The sequence below is a fragment of the Haematobia irritans genome, chromosome 3 (genome assembly GCF_050003625.1).
Source record: "Haematobia irritans isolate KBUSLIRL chromosome 3, ASM5000362v1, whole genome shotgun sequence".
Taxonomy (NCBI): Eukaryota; Metazoa; Arthropoda; class Insecta; order Diptera; family Muscidae; genus Haematobia; species Haematobia irritans.
Window position 1 is genome coordinate 197,507,212 of NC_134399.1, and position 20,024 is coordinate 197,527,235.

At 30.3% G+C, this 20,024-nt stretch overlaps 1 protein-coding gene and 1 pseudogene across 1 annotated transcript; one reads left to right on the plus strand and one right to left on the minus strand.

Moving 5' to 3' along the window:
• The first annotated feature begins 1,161 nt into the window (after window positions 1-1,161).
• LOC142231369 (uncharacterized) lies at window positions 1,162-1,491 on the plus strand (annotated as a pseudogene).
• Window positions 1,492-4,378: 2,887 nt separating this feature from the next.
• LOC142231370 (uncharacterized) lies at window positions 4,379-19,990 on the minus strand. Its single transcript, XM_075301981.1, has 3 exons — window positions 19,914-19,990; window positions 19,615-19,808; window positions 4,379-5,127 (listed from the first exon to the last, which is right to left on the minus strand). The coding sequence occupies exons 1-3, from the start codon at window positions 19,988-19,990 to the stop codon at window positions 5,093-5,095; spliced, it is 306 nt and encodes a 101-aa protein (XP_075158096.1). The 3' UTR covers window positions 4,379-5,092.
• Window positions 19,991-20,024: the final 34 nt, after the last annotated feature.

Here is a 20,024-nt window from a genome sequence, read left to right on the forward strand (position 1 = left end):
GTAATAAGTACTTATGACGATGAAATTGAATAAAAAGCACGTCCGTTCAGTTCGACGGAAGGAATAAAGTCCTTGCGAACGTTGTTTTTTTTTTGTCCTCGGTTTTCATATTTTTGTCAGTATTCATCTCAAATATCATGAACTATGGCGAGGACGTTGGGTCTCTTCGGAAGATTGAGAGCAAGCCAAGTTGATATGTGGGACGAAAAGAAACGTAGAAATTGCCAAATTCTGATGGCAATGAACAGACAGGAGTTGATACCTTTAATTGGAATTATAACTGCACATTAAACCAAGGAAAACATATGGTAATAATTGGTCTCAAAGATGATGACATTTGCAGATGGTGTCTGGACCAGAAGAAGATTCGTACCACTTCCCGTGGCAGTGTCCAACATTATTATTTGGGGGAAACAACATACTAGGCTCTCTTTTCTCTCGGGCTCTCACCGATCTGCGGAAGTTTAGCTTTAAGAATATACTCGCCTTCAACAGGGCCTATGGTTAGATGTTTTATGTTAAGTAACTTCAAGGAAGACATATAAATGGATGTTCTTGAGCAACTTTAAGATGGAGATAAATTCAGGAAGAAGATTTTGAGAAAAATTATCTTGAGGTTAGGTTAGGTATCTTGAGGAAACACAATGGACCTATAGTGGTCCAAGTATTGTTGTCATCCTCTACAATCTAACCTATCGTTTGTTTCTCCAGAAACGGTCTGAAAAGGGAAGGCCAGATTTGATCGAAATCTACACCGCAGTGATAGAATACTTAGTCGCGAGCTGAACATATTGCGAGAATTTAAGAAAAAAAAGTTTGGACTAAATGTGCCGTAGCATACCGATCCTCAATAAAGTTAGACAGGAAAGAGCCAAACAGTTGCTTCGCGTGCACAAAAGTGACCAGTTACCGACCGAATTTGTTTTTCCCCTATGAGAAGCCATTCAAAAAAAAATTATTGGATTTATTTGCTAAAGAAGTCAACTGAAAATGTACACCTTGGATTGCCCACCAGGACTCAAGAACGGCCGACGATAATAAATGCCGAATATTATGGGGAAAATGTCCTGAAGGCAGCATCTGAGGCCTAGGCAGAAAAACATTTCCAAGGAAATTCCAAAAAGACTCAACATCATCGCTCTCTGTACGCATCAACCAAGAATGGCTTCTGCCGTACAAAGCCTACCAAAATCTCCGTATCCCAATCCATTGGACTTTTGCGCCTTGAGTCATTTTGGAGAATAAGATTGGCACTAAAAAATACCAAAGTATCGATCATCTCAAGAATTCGCCAAGGCTTTCGGAAGGTGTCAAGGTTAAGGATTTGATCACCAACATTGCTCCGGTGTCGGTGCTGCTCCCGCTGGTGGCGCTGCCGCTCCTACTGGTGATGCTGCTCCCGCTGGTGAGGCCAAGAAGAAGGAAGAGGAACGCGAAAAATCCAATGATGATATGGGCTTCGCTCTCTTCGATTAAATTGACAATATGTTTGTTTTTAACTTCATGTCACAGATTCATTTTCGTGCAGTATGTGATGACTTTGTCGGCCATTTCGAGGCCATAATTCGTGCCTAAAATAAACAATTCGACAATTTTTGTTTTTTACAATAAAATTGTAAAAAATATAGCGCTTTACGTTGTTGCATAATATTTGAACCACCCTGTAGTGTTGTCAAAAATTTCTCTCCACCATATCCAAGAAAATATTCCCCATTGTGCAAGAAAGTATGTGGAACAACTGTCTTATTGTCAGGTATTCTCTAGGTTATTACGTTTTTTTTTTGCATTATCTGATGTCTACGAATTCCCGAGGTTTTTTTATTGTTTATTTAACGTTAAATAATTATGTCATGTTTCGTTTCTATCTTCTTTGTGCAAAACGTAATTAATTACATTTTTTTATTTTTTTCACTACATTTGTTTTTAGGTATTCAGATGTAATTTTTGGTTGTCTGGTCTGGTTAGGTACAATAAGGGAGATTGCTTTGATTTTTCATTAAAACATTTTTGTTTTAATTAAACTGAGTTGAATGACTTTTTGTTACGAAATTTGGCCGTACTTTTTATTTATTAAATTATGGGAATTTATTTGATTACCAAATAAAATTTACCGTTTCAAATTCAGTTTAATCCGCGAAAAACATTTTTTTAATATTTAATGCCTAAATTTATGGGAATGCACAAAGATGTTTTTTTTCGATAAAATCGAAAAGATTGGTAGGGTAAAGTTTTCGTGGTTAGGTTAGCAAGCAGATATATAGAAACTTTTGAGGTAAGAACAAAAACTGATTGTGAAAAAAACCTTGCAAATTTAGATATAATTGTCAAATTGTCACAATAAATCGAATTAAAATTTTAATAATACGTTATAAACAAGTACATACGGCCGCAAGTTCGGCCAGGCCGAATCTTATGTACCCACCACCATGGATTGCGTAGAAACTTCTACGAAAGACTGTGATTTAGTCCATACATGGTATATATTAGACAAAAAAAGTTATGTATAGTTAAGTCTACAAATAATTACGAATCGATATGAACTTTTTGTACGTAGAGAGCCAGAATTGAAATATGGGGGTCGCTTATATGGGGGCTATATACAATTATGAACTTGATATGGACCAATTTTTGTGTGATTGGGGATCGATTTATCTGAGGGCCATATATAACTATAGACCGATATGGACCTAGTTAGGCATGGTTGTTAACGACCATATACTAGCACAATGTACCAAATTTCAACTCACTCGGATAAAATTTGCTCCTCCAAGAGGTTCCAAAACCAAATCTCGGGATCGGTTTATATGGGGCTATGTACGATTATGGACTGATATGGACCACTTTTGGCATGGTTGTTAAATATCATATACTACCACCACGTACCAAATTTAAAGCAGATCGGATGAATTTTGCTTCTCCAAAAGGCACCGGAGGTCAAATATGGGGATCGGTTTATATGGGAGCTATATATAATTATGGACTGATAGGAACCAATTCCTGCATGGTTGTTGGATACCATATACTAACATCACGTACCAAATTTCAACCGAATGGCAAGAATTTTGCTCTTCCAAGGGGCTCTGGAGGTCAAATCTGGGGATCGGTTTATATGGGGCTTATATATAATTATGGACCGATATCGACCAATTTTTGCATAGGAGTTTGAGGCCATATATTAACACCACATACCAAATTTCAACTGAATCAGATGAATTTTGGTCTTCCAAAAGGTTCCGGAGATCAAATCTGGTGATCGGTTTATATGGGGGCTATATATAATTATGAACCGATGTGGACCAATTTTTGCATGGTTGTTACAGACCATATACTAACATCACGTACAAAATTTCAGCCGGATCGGATGAATTTAGCTTCTCTTAGCGGCCTCGCAAGCCAAATCGGGGGATCGGTTTATATGGGGGCTATATATAATTATGGACCGATGTCGACCAATTTTTGCATGGTTGTTAAAGACCATATACTAACACCATGTACCAAATTTCAGCCGGATCGGATGAAATTTGCTTCTCTTAGAGGCCTCGCAAGCCAAATCGGGGGATCGGTTTATATGGGGGCTATATATAATTATGGACCGATGTGGACCAATTTTTGCATGGTTTTTAGAGACCATATACTGACACCATGTACCAAATTTCAGCCGGATCGGATGAAATTTGCTTCTCTTAGGGGCCTCGCAAGCCAAATCGGGGGATCGGTTTATATGGGGGCTATATATAATTATGGACCGATGTGGACCAATTTTTGCATGGTTGTTAGAGACCATATACTAACATCATGTACCAAATTTCAGCCGGATCGGATGAAATTTGCTTCTCTTAGAGGCCTCGCAAGCCAAATTTTGGGGTCCGTTTATATGGGGGCTATACGTAAAAGTGGACCGATATGGCCCATTTGCAATACCATCCGACCTACATCAATAACAACTATTTGTGCCAAGTTTCAAGTCGATAGCTTGTTTCGTTCGGAAGTTAGCGTGATTTCAACAGACGGACGGACGGACGGACATGCTCAGATCGACTCAGAATTTCACCACGACCCAGAATATATATACTTTATGGGGTCTTAGAGCAATATTTCGATGTGTTACAAACGGAATGACAAAGTTAATATACCCCCCATCCTATGGTGGTGGGTATAAAAAGGATAATTATTTAACATTTAATTAATATAGGCAATAGAAACAACATTTTTTGAAGATTTTAAACTTGATAACATTACTCGACATTTTTCTAACGAAGACGAACTACTCTGCACGGAAAAGTTTATTATTTCCTGTGTACATCATACCTTATTTTTCTTACCATTATGACAACCTACTTTCCACAAGTCATGCTGTCGAAAACAAAAATTCTTAAGCTTTCTTCCATTGTTAGTTTATTTGTAAATCGTCGCTCTGAAGATCTCTCAGTATAATAGAATTCACAGCTATCAAGACAAACAACAGGCGATGAAAAAAAACTTTAGAAAAAAACAACGGTTTCCTCTGAGGTATTTTGTTATTTTTCAAATTGGAGATAGTCTCGTCGTATACAACATTGGTTTGTTTGAATGTGTGTCGATTACGTGTCAGTTATTATTAGCTGTTATTCTCACCAATAGAAAGAATGAGAGAAATATGCTTCTACAAAATAGTATATACAAACTAAAATTCCATGATTAGGTATCTTCTTTAAGTAACGTCATCAAATTATTTTGTCTTCGTCTCATTTTTTTCCACACACTACGCTGCTATCAACAAATAATATAATTCTTGTTTTACAACCTGAATCGAATAATGAATGCATTTTTTTCTCTTCTCTTATTCACCATAAATATACCAGAGAGTGTGTGCTCCAACATAAAAAGGCGCTTCCGTTATAACGGAAGTATAAATCAAATGTAATTCAACAGTACACACACACACCCATACCATGTCATCATACACTTGGGTTTGATTTGCTAGAATAGCATGCATGGTTGTTAGAGCAGATTTGATGCACTCACTTGCAACATTGCAATGCAGTTTTTAAAGGTTTTCATGTCTCGTCCAATATTTATAGACTGTTGCATTTTTTCGAAAGTGTTTTGCCCATTATAAGATCATACATGGTAAATTGTAGTATTTTACTGAAATGGTTAAAGTAAAAGTTAATCATTAATTGAAATGAAAAAAATTTCTATTTTTGTAATATCATACAATTGAGCAATAATGGTCATAAATATTCAATTTTTGAACAATGTTAGAAATATTACTACAAAAAATTAATTGCATTTTGTCTAGGAAAGTACATTTCCATAAAAAAAAAAAACAAGTTAAACCGGTTATAGAAATAGTCGTTGATTTTTTTCTTTGTTTTTGAAGGTAGACACAAAGTGCTAATAAAGTTTTGATATAATTTTCTATAGAAATAAAATTTTGACAAAATTCTCTATAGAAATAAAATTTAGACAAAATTTTCTATAGAAATAAAATTTTGACAAAATTTTTTATTTTGACAAAACTTTCTATAGAAAATTTTGAAAAAAATTTTCTATAGAAATAAAATTTTGAAAAAATTTTCTATACAAATAAAATTTTTAAAAAATTTTCTATAGAAATAAAATTTTGTATAGAAATAAGATTTTGACAAATTTTTGTATAGAAATAAAATTTTAATAAATTTTCTATAGAAATAATTTGCAAACATTTTCTATGGAAATAAAATTTTGACAAAATTTTCTATAGAAATAAAATGTTGAAAAAAAATTTTAAAGGAATAAATGTTGACAATATTTCTCATAGAAATAAAATTTTGACAAAATTTTTTATAGAAATAAAATTTAGACAAAATTTTCTATAGAAAACAATTTTGACAAAAGTTTCTATAGAAACAAAATTTTCTATAGAAATAAAATTTATACAAAATTTTCTATAGAAATAAAATTTAGACAAAATTTTCTATAGAAATAAAATTTTGGCAAACAATTCTATAGAAATAAAATTTTGACAAAATTTTCTATAGAAATAAAATTTTGACAAACAATTCTATAGAAATAAAATTTTGGCAACATTTTCTAAAAAATAAAATTTTGACAAAATTTTCTATAGAAATAAAATTTTGGCAAAACTTTCTGTAGAAATAAAATTTTGAAAAAATGTTCTATAGAAATAAAATGTTGATAAAAATTTTTAAAGGAATAAAATATTGACAATATTTCCTATAGAAATAAAATGTTAACAAAATTTTTTATAGAAATAAAATTTTGACAACATTTTCTAAAGAAATAAAATTTTGACAAAAATTTCGATAGAAATAAAATTTTGAAAAACATATCTATAGAAATAAAAGTTTGAAAAAAATTTCTATAAAAATAAAATTCTGACAAAAAATTCTATAGAAATAACATTTTGACAGAATTTTTTATAGAAATAAAATTTTGACAAAAAATTCTATAGAAATAAAATTTTGACAAAATTTTCTATAGGAATAAAATCTTGACAAAACTTTCTATAGAAATACAATTTTGAAAAAAAATTCTATAGAAATAAAATGTTGAAAATAAAATAAAATTATGACAAAATTTTGTATAAAAATAAAATTTTGATAATATTTTCTATAAAAATAAAGTTTTGACAAAAAATTCTATAGAAATAAAATTTTGAAAAACATTTCAGTAGAAATAAAATTTTGTTGAAAATAAAATAAAATTATGACAAAATTTTGTATAGAAATAAAATTTTGACAAAATTTTTTATAGAAATAAAATTTTGACAAAATTTTTTATAGAAATAAAATTTTGAAAACATTTTCTATAGAAACAAAATTTTGAAAAAATTTTCTATAGAAATAAAATGTTGATAAAATTTTCTATAGAAATAAGATTTTGACAAAATTTCCTATAAAAATAAAATTTTGACAAAAAATTCTATAGAAATAAAATGTTGGCAACATTTTCTAAAAAATAAAATTTTGACAAAATTTTCTAAAGAAATAAAATTTTGACTAAACTTTCTATAGAAATAAAATTTTGAAAAAATTTCCTATAGAAATAAAATTTTGACCAAATTTTTTATAGAAATAAAATTTTGACAAAAAATTCTATAGAAATAAAATTTTGACAAAATTTTCTATAGAAATAAAATTATGATAAAATTTTGTATAGACATAAAATTTTGAAAAAAATTTCTATAGAAATAAAATGTTGAAAATAAAATTATGACGAAATTTTGTATAGAAATAAAATGTTGATAAAATTTTCTATGAAAATAAAGTTTTGACAAAAAATTCTATAGAAATAAAATTTTGAAAAACATTTCTATAGAATTTTGATAACATTTTCTATAAAAATAAAGTTTTTGACAAAAAATTCTATAGAAATAAAAATTTGACACAACTTTTTATAGAAATAAAATTTTGACAAAAAATTCTATGGAAATAAAATTTGGCAACATTTTCTAAAAAATAAAATTTTGACAAAATTTTCTATAGAAATAAAATTTTGACAAAGCTTTCTATAGAAATAAAATTTTGAAAAAATTTTCTATAAAAATAAAATTTTGAAAAAATTTTCTATAGAAATAAAATGTTGATAAAATTTTCTCTAGAAATAAGATTTTTACAAATTTTTCTATAGAAATAAAATTTTTTGTAAAAAAAAAATTTGGAAACATTTTCTATGGAAATAAAATTTTGACAAAATTTTCTATAGAAATAAAATGTTGATAAAAAGTTTTAAAGGAATAAAATGTTGACAATAGTCCGCATAGAAATAAAATTTTCGATAAAAATTTCCATAAAAATAAAATTTTCTATGGAAATAAATGTTCGCTAATAGGAGAGATCATAATATATAATATTGCAAATACTGAAATAAACTTCTAAAATAAAATAATAAAACATTTTTTTCCGAAGAAAAGGCAGTTTATCAATCCTAATTAATTCTGTGATTGACAATATAATTATTTTGGTTGAAGTAACAAAAATTGTAAAAAATTGAATAAAAAAAAATGTTTTCGTGTATTTATTTGCTTTCAATCCACCAATATCATTTGCGCTTGATCTTATTTAAAAATGATGTTATTCGTGATGGATCTCAAGAGTAATTGTATAGATTTAACTGGAAAATCACAACCAGAATTATTCTCCGGATTCTCCGAGGGATGGCGGCAATTTGCTTATGGCTTTAGTCTCTAATTTTTCAATAAATATACTAAGACTTAATTCTGTGATATCTCTGTGAACACAACTGTATCTTGGGGTCAATGTTTATCATTGATAATTAAGATTTAAAACAAAAATCCATATAAAAAATGTACACGAACATATATGTACCCCCTCCATTAGTAATTAATTAATGAAACGTGTTTTGATGTGCTTCACTTCACTTTAAAACATAATAAACCCAACTCAATAAAATATATATTTTTTTTGCTATACATCATCAAGTATGGTTATGATGACGAAGAAGAAGAGTACGCACTTGGCGTAGTAGCGTTTTATTTTTATCTAAATAAAACTGCGGTCTTATTGTCAAGGTCATTGTATGCTAAACAAATATGCAGAGCTGCTGCTGCTATTTAGTGCTGTACTCTCGTATTTAATAACTACCGTAAAAAGAAATGTTAACTGTAATTTATTCTCTCTCTAGGCATTACTCTCAGCAAAATGTAACACCATACATTTTTTAACCATAAACGAAGAGTTGTAAGTGGGACTAGTTTTTTCTTTGTTAATTAAGGGGCAAAAGACGCCACAAAAAAATTTCTCCACTTATAAGTGGCACATCACAAACAGAAAATTCAATGGCAGTCAAAAGTCGATAACATGCTAAAACTTACTTTATATTTTTAATTATTATTGCTTAAGCATCAGCCCAATGCGATTTGTTGTAGTCATATAGGCTTTATAAGTTATTCTTCTTCAGCGGCAGTGTTGCCAATTTAGCTACTTATCTAACTGTTGCCAAAAAAATTTTGAAATTAATATTAGCTAGAATTCTAGCCATTTTTATTACAGTGCTTCTATCTCAAATATCGATGAATGGTCATCATATATCGATTGTACATATGAAAAAATATTAAAACATTACTTAAATATGTAAAGAAAATTTTTCAACTTCGTGGTGAAAAAAGTAGAACGATAAGAATAACACAGGATAAGCGTCTATATTAAATCACACATTTTGTAGAAAAAGTTCACATGGACGACACTTGGGCATTTTGGTCAAAAAGAGTTAACGTATAAAGACTCCCAAATGTCAATTATCTCAGTTTATTAGCCGAAATCGTTATACGTATTATCTTTGCGACGACTGAATGTCGGAGTCGTTTTCATTAAGATCTTCGGTGGTCATCGTAGTTGGCAACACTGTTCAGGGGATGTTCGTGAAATGAAACAAGTTCAATATAAAACCGTGTTTACTTTGAGCGCGGTATTCGTAAACGAAGTTATAATTAATGTCAATTGTCAATACGTACAAAACTGTAGACTTTAGTTAATTATCAGAAAGCATCAGTACGTTATCTCTTTAATTGTCGAGCTATAGATACAATGGTAGTTGTGGTTGTTAGCTGTTTTCATATGGGTTTTATATTCAAAACTCAGCAAGCACCCACGAATGACCTTGATATAAACCATGCATGTATATAGGTAATAGACATATGTGACAGATCTCTGTTGTCGCTTTATGAAGTTTGTTCCATTTGGCTTTTTATGGGTACAATTGCTTTGTCTTAAGTGCCCCTCTTAAGAACTCTTTTAGCACCGAATAGGCAAACCATGACAAAATAAAAGAAAAGAACATGTCCAAAAATGTGTGGCACTGACATTATACGTTTATAATATGGGTAGCGAACATTGGGCTAACAGAAAAGATGTTGACTGTGTTATGGGTAAAATGAATTAGCTCATACGTGTTATGGGCAAAATGAATTAGCTCATACGAAAATTGAACTAAATTGTACTCCCCTTTTTGAGATTTCCAAAATTGGTTGTTAAAATAAGAAAAACGTAATAACGTGCAATACTTTTTGTGAAATACAACGCAAAACTGCATTATCGGCATGCAAATGAAATATCCGCTCATATTAATTCATTGAAAAACTGCATTATTTGCATGCAAACGAATTTTGACTACCGTTAGTTTTTGTTTTTTTTGTTATGACAATGTTATCGATTGTTTATATTTTCTCCCATATAAAACACATGGCTAAATTGCTTCATTGTCATGCAACAGAAATTTTAGTTAGAGCTGTTACACACCTCTACAGAAATTTTTATTATCAACATGAAATACAAATTTCGAGCAGGATTTTATATTACGTGCCGATAACACGGTATTCAATCTTACAAAAATTCCAGTTGAATGTCTATAATACAGTTTTGCCATGTATCCCTTACAAGAGCAGAATGTAAACAATTGATAATAGGGCTGTTTTCTTTTAGAACTGGATGCAACATTTGTATGGACTATCAAGAACATCGTTCTATCCAGAACATCGCGCCGATGTTGCCAGATTGTATTTTGATAAAGTGACGCTTCTTCGATTCACAATAGCACTTTATTGTGACTAATTTCTCGAAAAAACAAGAAATTCAAAGTGGTACAGTGTCATAAATATTCGCAGCAGTAAATATTTATTACTAATTGGAGCATTTCATACATTAACAAGTATATACGGCCGCAAGTTCGGCCAGGCCGAATCTTATGTACCCACCACCATGGATTGCGTAGAAACTTCTACGAAAGACTGTCATCCACAATCGAATTACTTGGGTTGTGGTATCTTAAAACTTCTTATTCCTGCATGGTTGTTGGATACCATATACTAACATCACGTACCAAATTTCAACCGAATGGGAAGAATTTTGCTCTTCCAAGGGGCTCTGGAGGTCAAATCTGGGGATCGGTGTATATGGGGCCTATATATATTTATGGACCGATATCGACCAATTTTTGCATGGGAGTTTGAGGCCATATATTAACACCACGTACCAAATTTCAACTGAATCAGATGAATTTTGGTCTTCCAAGAGGTTCCGGAGGTCAAATCTGGTGATCGGTTTATATGGGGGCTATATATAATTATAGACCGATGTGGACCAATTTTTGCATGGTTGTTAGAGACCATATACTAACACCATGTACCAAATTTCAGCCGGATCGGATGAAATTTGCTTCTCTTAGAGGCCTCGCAAGCCAAATTTTGGGGTCCGTTTATATGGGGGCTATACGTAAAAGTGGACCGATATGGCCCATTTGCAATACCATCCGACCTACATCAATAACAACTACTTGTGCCAAGTTTCAAGTCGATAGCTTGTTTCGTTCGGAAGTTAGCGTGATTTCAACAGACGGACGGACATGCTCAGATCGACTCAGAATTTCACCACGACCCAGAATATATATACTTTATGGGGTCTTAGAGCAATATTTCGATGTGTTACAAACGGAATGACAAAGTTAATATACCCCCCATCCTATGGTGGTGGGTATAAAAATGCAAGATGTCACTTATTTTCTGTTATTGTTTTTAAACGGATGATGTCCTGGAGCAGCGAGTACTCTGTTTTCTTTTAGTCTTTCACGGCTTAAGACCGGTATGCACCTCTAGCGAAATTTTCGGTAGCAAAAATTTATTTAAGTCTACAACAAAAAAACAGGGCTGTGTACACAAATTTTAAACCAGCTAATCGCTTTTAAAAATTGTTAATATATGTTCCAAATATTCCTCAAATATATAGTTTATTATTTACAGATCTTTTAAAACTTTTACGCACACAATGATTGTAATAAATTAAATGTTTGCTGCCAAAATATGCTTTTGACAACCCTGTTATTTTCATTAGAGGCGCGTACCAGCTTACGAAATTGAACGCTACCGAAAATTTCGTTAGCATAAATAGCAATGCATATCTTATGGGAATGAAATTTTTCGCTAGAGGTGCACACCGGCCTTTAGGGTATCCAGTGCTAAAAGAAAACAGCCCCTATAATGATTTGTCTATGACTAAAAAACAGCTGATAATAATGTGCTACGTCTTGCAAGTTTTTACTGGAAAAAATATACAACAAAAACTTGCAACTTTTCTATTTCTCAAATGCCTGGCTGCAATTTGCTAGCAATTTTGAGTAAACGAACGACTTTCAGTAAAAATTTGTAATATCAAACATTTTCGGGTACTCGGACGGAGCAAATATTTTTCATTTCTTATGGGTAGCGAACATTTTGTTAGAGGTTCATACCAGTCGTTCGAATGACAACAAAAATGTAAATAACCAATTACAACTCCTTGTGGAATTATGACTACCTTATGGGTATCAAATTTCAGGGTTTACAATGATTGTAATAAATTAAATGTTTGCTGCCAAAATATGCTTTTGACAACCCTGTTATTTTCATTAGAGGCGCGTACCAGCTTACGAAATTGAACGCTACCGAAAATTTCGTTAGCATAAATAGCAATGCATTTCTTATGGGAATGAAATTTTTCGCTAGAGGTGCACACCGGCCTTTAGGGTATCCAGTGCTAAAAGAAAACAGCCCCTATAATGATTTGTCTATGACTAAAAAACAGCTGATAATAATGTGCTACGTCTTGCAAGTTTTTACTGGAAAAAATATACAACAAAAACTTGCAACTTTTCTATTTCTCAAATGCCTGGCTGCAATTTGCTAGCAATTTTGAGTAAACGAACGACTTTCAGTAAAAATTTGTAATATCAAACATTTTCGGGTACTCGGACGGAGCAAATATTTTTCATTTCTTATGGGTAGCGAACATTTTGTTAGAGGTTCATACCAGTCGTTCGAATGACAACAAAAATGTAAATAACCAATTACAACTCCTTGTGGAATTATGACTACCTTATGGGTATCAAATTTCAGGGTTTAGGGAGGGATACACGAAATTTTATATGCAACCGCCGTAACCCCTATGTATTTTAATTCGTCCTCATTCGCTTTTATTCCTTTGCCTATTTCTTACAGAGAGAATAAAAATACAAGAGGACGAAACTGTGAAGCGAAACTCAATAGGTGGCAGTCATGAGGAAAAATTCGCTAATATCATGCAGTTTTTATCGGCGCTTCTCTCAATTATCATACAGTTTGCGTCGGCTTCACCCAGTCAAGTTCTCTGCCGGCTTTAAGAAACGTAAGGAAAATAGGATTTAGAACATACTGTGTAGTAAAATATATTCTTTTATAGAAATCTTTTCATTCTATTAAATTTTTTGGCAGACAATTTGAAATGATAACAGCCGATGCCTTTATAAATAATTTATCAAAATAGCGCTTCGACCGTAACGTCGGTAATACCAAAGCTGCAGGCATTGTGCGACATCTATACGGTTGACATTTGTTGTTTTCGTAGAAGAGAAATTTTCGTCCTCTTCTGTTTTTATTCTCTCTGATTATGTTTTAATTATTGTGAGCTCTTTCATAGTCTAGAAGAATTTTAAAGTTGATGTTAGATTTGTTGAAAAGATCCGCAGTCAATAATAGTCTCCAATAAAAAGCCACCAAAATTCAATTCTACCAACAGGATATGTAGCAACAAGTAAGGAAACGATTGATAGAACGGCGTTTGGTAGACGCCACCAGGCTTTTTTATATCATGAAACACACACACAAACTTTGAAATCAAGGTGCTTTTTCAAAAAGAACTGCTGTCGACTGATAGTGAAACTTGACAACATTGCCTTACCAGAGCAGTAGCCGAATAAAACGAGAAACAACAACAACAAGTAAACATGCAAATTTTTGATTTTAGTCAACGGTCGAATGGGAGTCAGAGAAAAGAAAACCAATTGCAACAATAGCATAGAAACCAAGACATGATAACAAAGTGACCGATAGATGAAGTGTTTTTACAAATAAATGAAATAAAAAAGTAATGGGGGAAAGAAGAGTATTATAGTTGCGATAGTCAATCTCTACAGATGAAAGCCGAGATTTCCCACAAAAGAATTCCTGTTCATTGTTGTTATTGTTGTCGTGTGATGAGAGAATTATCTACTGAAGAATTTGCTTTTCACCAACGAGAACGACTGCTAGTTTATCTCGAACTCGAATTAAAGTTTTTTAAATAATTGGCAAATATATCCCAACACATATGCAGTTATAGTTTAAAATGCAGACTCTATATACAAACATAGGAAAATTGAAATCAATTTATTGTGATATTCGAAACGGGAATGACCGTTAATATATTGTGTCGACTAAAACTAGCTTTCTTGGTCACACTACTGTTGTATGGCACGAATCACAAAAAAAACCAAGGAAACTGATAAGATAAAAATATGTATGACTATGAAATGACTTCAACATTAAAGATAGAATTTTTTTTCAATTAATTGTTCCAAAAACAATTTGCGGTGACACTTGTTGCCTATGCGAGCGATATCGTTATCTTCGACGTTTGTAAACCACATACGCTCAAGTTGGTGTAAATATATATTCCAATGAGCAATAATTTTGCAAAAATTCTATAAAATATAAATATTTAGGTTTGTTTTTATTAGTACACAAAAGTGTTAAATTGGAATGAATTCATTTTATAAAAATGTTAAGAAATATTTGCTTAACAATGCTTCTACTCAATATAGGCAAACTTTAACCGAAATATAGGTACATATATGGATTATTTTTGTCTAACATCAAAAGAAAGATATTTTTGTTTTCGCTGAAAAGGCAAAGTAATGGCTCCCCACATAAGACCATAAACAGTCATGAGTCATTAACGAACGAAATACCAAAAACAAAAATAAGTTTTTCGAAACAAAAACGTATCATTTTTAATTTCCAAAGTGTCGGTTGGCCATTGTCATTGTACTTTTTGGGAATTATATGCTAGCTAATTCCTTAAAAGCCGGCTTCAACACATTCATATCCATACATATTTAATATGTTTATATAGCTGCTCTCATTGTAGCGTCGTCATCAGCATCAACGACGACTCTCTTCTTCAAATTTGGTCTCTTACCCCTCCCAAACAACAACAAAAATCTCATACGTATAACCGGACAAATGCATGCAATTTGCTGACTCTCATGCAGCCACGCACACTGACTCATAGCCATAAACATTGCTCGGGTTTAATCAACGCCCGCCATCTGCTCTGACTATAAAACCGGCTTTTGTTGTACGACTCTTGGGTCATTTATTTTTGATTTCTCCCCATTGTTCTCTCTTCCAATTTCAACGATATGGTGGGACGACATACATATCTATGTATAGAGGCATGTTTTTTTTTTCATATCACCGGAAGAATTTTAAGTTTGGTGCAACTTGATTGCATTAATATCAGTAAATTCATTACTTTTAGTCATAAAATATAGCAAAATAATGTTACTGCCAAATAAGGAAAAATATGGTTGGTAGCATTTAGATACATTGCGGAAAACATTTTACTTTTATTTCAACATTGTATTTGGACATACAAATTTCAGCGAACTCAAACTATCCTTTTGAAACAATATTGCCCGAATACTATAACGGAAGCGCCATATTTCTTAGCTATGAAAAGTTTTTGATGAAACATATCAATCAATTTTGGAAAGAACATACTGTTCTAGTAAATGTATAAAATAATCCCGCGTAGTAGCTGAGAATATTTTGTACTGTGTTCGTTGCCAAATATTTTCATGTCTCAAACATGGTTGCCACATTTAGTAGAATTCTACCAAAAATGGTGATAACATTTTGAAAAATTTTCTATATTTTATATTTTTTATATTTTATATTTTTTAATTTTGACAAAATTTTCTATAGAAAAAAAATTTCACAAAATTTTCTATAGAAATAATATTTTGACAAAATTTTCTATAGAAATACAATTTTGACAAAATTTTCTATAGAAATAAAATTTCTATGGAAATAAAATTGTAACAAAACTTTCTATAAAAATAAAATTTTAACAAAATTTTCTATAAAAATAAAATTTTGACAAAATTTCTTAAAAAATAAAATTTTCACAAAATTTTCTATAAGACAAAAACATTTGACAGTTTTCTATAAAAATAAAATGTTCACAAAATTTTCTATATTTTCTATAGAAATACAATGTTGAAAAAATTATCTATAGAAATACAATTTTGACAAAATGTTCTATAAAAATAAAATTTCTATGGAAATAAAATTGAAACAAAACTTTCTATAAAAATACAATTTTGACACAATTCTCTATAAAACTAAAATTTTGACAAAATTTTCTAAAAAATAAAATTTTCACAAAATTTTCTATATTTTCTATAGAAATACAATGTTGAAAAAATTATCTATAAAAATAAAATTTTGACAAAATTGTCTATAGAAATGAAATTTTGACAAAATTTTCTATAGAAATAAAATTTTGACAAAATTTTCTATAGAAATAAAATTTTGACAAAATTTTCTATAGAAATAAAATTTTGACAAAATTTTCTATAGAGATAAAATTTTGAAAAAAAAAATTCTATAGAAATAAAATTTTGACAAAATTTTCTATAGAAATAAAATTTTGAAAAAATTTTCTATGGAGATAAAATGTTGAAAACATTTTCTATAGAAATAAAATTTTGACAAAAGTTTCTATAAAATAAACTTTTGACAAAATTTTCGACAAAATAAACTGTTGACAAAATTTTCTATAAAAATAAAATTTCGACACAAGTTTCTTTGGAAATAAAATTTTGAAAAAAAAAAATTCTATAGAAATAAAATTTTCTATACAAAGTTTTGTCAATAATTTATTTATTTAGATATTTTTTCAAAATTTTCTATAGAAATAAAATTTTGACAAAATTTTCTACAAACTCAATATCTTTGAAAAATTTCATTTTTTCAATTTCGGTCATAATATCATTTTAAGTTCTACCTTTTTGTAGAAGTATTAACATTCCCTTGTTGGTGCAAGCTAAAATCAATAAAGCATTTAAAATTCGACGCACTTACAATCAGTGTTGCCAGGGAAAATATTCGGACTAAAAAAAGTTCCCTAATTTCCCATACATTCCTAAACAATTTTCGCTACAATATTTTTCGTTAAATTTAAACAAATTTTACAAAACAAAAATGGTTCTAAGTACTTTATTATCTTAAAACATGAAAATCCAATGAATATAACCTAGAAAATAAATTTGTATTACCACCACGGTTGCCACAGTTGGTAGAATTCTACCAAAAATAGCAATTTTTTGTTAAATCTCTATAGAAATAAAATTTTGGAAAAAGTTTCTATAAACAATTTTTTTTTGAGAAATTTTTCTATAGAAATAAAATTTTGATAATAAATTCTATTCAAATAAATTTTTGAGAAAAAATTCCATAGAAACAAAATTTTGAGAAAATTTTTTATAGAAATAAAATTTTGAAAAAATTTTCTATAGAAATACAATTTTGACAAAATTTTCTATAGAAATAAAATGCTGACAATATTTTCTACAGGAATAAAGTTTTGACAAAAATTTCTATAGAAATATTTGTTTGGTAGATTTGTGGTAATCTTCAAATTTTGTTAGATTTTTTTTTTTGTTTGGCACGAGTGGTAACTGTTTTTACCACACATTGTTAAAGACCAAGCCTTGCCGGCTTCTAATTCCCTCATCTAGGATCACCAAAATGTAAAAATTATTGCAAATTGTGTTGAGTGAAAATTTCCCTACATTGTGGCCCTACGTCCCTATAAGACGCTAATATTAGAAAAAACCCTACATATAGGGAATTTCCCCTACTTCTAGCAACACTGCTTACAATGCATGGAATATTTTACACCCAAAAAATTGTCCCTAATAGGATCATAATAAATAATATTTCACGTATTGAAATAAAGTGCATTTCTTTCGAAGAAAAACATTTTTTTATTAACAAAAATTTCAAAATAAGATTTTTTAAACTTGGTAGAATTTTGGTAAAATTTCCTTCAAATTTAGGTAGATTATTTTTGGAAAGAGTGGCAACCGTTGTCTTATACCAAAAAATATATGTCCCCATTGTTTATCATACATACAAATATTGACCTAACATGAATTTTATAGAACCTAATATTTAGTACATGCAATTTACATAATATTAAAGACAAATTTCTTTAAATTATAGAAATTTTAAATAAAAAAATTTACATAATGTACATTATGCTTTAATTTTTTTCATTAAATTTAGGACAAGCATTTTTTAAATGTGAATCCCGATGTTAAAGTCGTATGTCTTTCAACTAAACAAATTAAATAATTAAATTTAAATAAATAATATATAAATTAACTGAGATGTCGAATCTTTTGTTAAAAGATAAAAAGCTTCCAATATAGCCTAACACATAGTTTGAAGATTTAAAATTTTTGTTTTTTTTTTCTTAATTAATAAAACTTTTTATTTACTTTGGGATACCTTTTAAAATTTGGTATGTATTATAAGTGAATAGTTTTGTTAATATATAATATTTTTTTGTACAGAACCTGAGTTAATGCTCCCAAAAATGGCTGAAGTTGGATTTGGAATCAATACCAAAATCCTTAATGGAAGGTCAAAATCTTTGGATCCAAATAAATTTTTTGTTTTTGGTAGAAAATCCATAGTACCCACTCTATAGATAAAGTTTTTTAATAATATTTCTAACGGTTTTTGCTATTATTGGCAGAGATTTTTTAATACCATAGGGTATTAAACTTGGAGCCGAATAGACAGAATAGATCTCAATTATTAATATAAGTCTGCAATCTGTTTTAGAATTTGAAAGAATAAAGATTTACTTTTTTCATGTCGATTGATTTTCTGATTTGAGTTCCTGACAGTCTAGACATGTATTGTGAAAATTAATCCTTTTCACACAGTAAGGCTCGATACATAAAAGGACATAGTTCAAAATTAGTCCTTTTCCAAACTCCATATACATTAAGTTCATTATTCCAAGACGTAAATATAATTTCATTCGGTAATGCACAACAATACATAGCGGTGGATATATCAGCTTTGACTTTGAAGTGTTTAATAACGTTATTGAAGAACATTTTTTCAGTCCTATAATTTTATTGGGTAGACCATAATATACTGCTAAATTTTCCTTTTTTAATTATTGATTTTTTGAAGATTTTCCCAATCTCAATACGATTATACTCGGTAAAAAATCTCAATACGATTATACTCGGTAGAAAATGGTAGAAAAATCGATATAATCGGACGCGATTAAAATTAAAAAAAAAAATTTTTTTTTTGAAACACTTGAAAATTTATTTCGTTTGTCCGTTACTATGCTTATCTGTTAGAGCGATTGAATTTAGCTGTCTGGAAATGGAAAGTCTTTGGAAACAAATGACTTTATAATTCAGAATACTTATTTGGCGTATTTTTTTTTTTTTTTTGATAAATACGAATATATTTTCAATTGGGGAAAATATTAACAAAACAAACTCTTAACGTTAAAACCTCAACGACGAATGTTATCAACAAAATGGACTGAGTCACTCACTCAATTGGTGTTTTAAAAACCACCATCCACCAAGTATAAAATAACAAAAAAAAAACACAAAACCTACTACAAAAACCTTTAATATCATCATACACTCCACAAATATTTACGACGATTCGATGGTCATATCATATGTTGGAAATGAATGCTTATCTGAGAAAAATGCCAAAAATGAAAAAAAAAAACTTACAAATATCCACAAACAACACTATCCAAAGTTTCAATTCTTTTCTCTGGCTCAACACCCCTCTTAACATACAAACTGTATTGTCGTAGAATTTAAAACCCTCTCTCTTTCTCACACATAATGACTCGCCCATGTTTTCTGATGTATTTTTATAGCCCAAAAGAGTAAACTGAGAGCCGGCTCTTTGAAGTATAGCTCTGAAGAGAAACTGAGAGCACTATTATAGAGAATAATCATTATCGGCGAAAATTTTGTATCTATGTGAGGTTGCAAGTGTATCTCACAATATGCGGGCTTATTACTCACACATGCCATGCCATATACTCAGAAATTCTCTGAAAACGGGCATGTGGCGCAAGTTGTGTGCATCCATATCCATATATGGTAAAATGTCTGAAAATCGCTGGAGAACC

Bases quoted from the DNA above. Each gene is read 5' to 3' on its own strand.
- LOC142231370 (XM_075301981.1), bottom strand. From the start codon at position 19,990: ATGGATATGGATGCACACAACTTGCGCCACATGCCCGTTTTCAGAGAA. The intron at 19,809-19,913 runs GTAATAAGCCCG...GTTTCTCTTCAG, and splicing joins ATATGGCATGGCATGTGTGA to AGCTATACTTCAAAGAGCCG. The intron at 5,128-19,614 runs GTAAGTTTTTTT...TAACCATTTCAG, and splicing joins AGTGTTGTTTGTGGATATTT to TAAAATACTACAATTTACCA.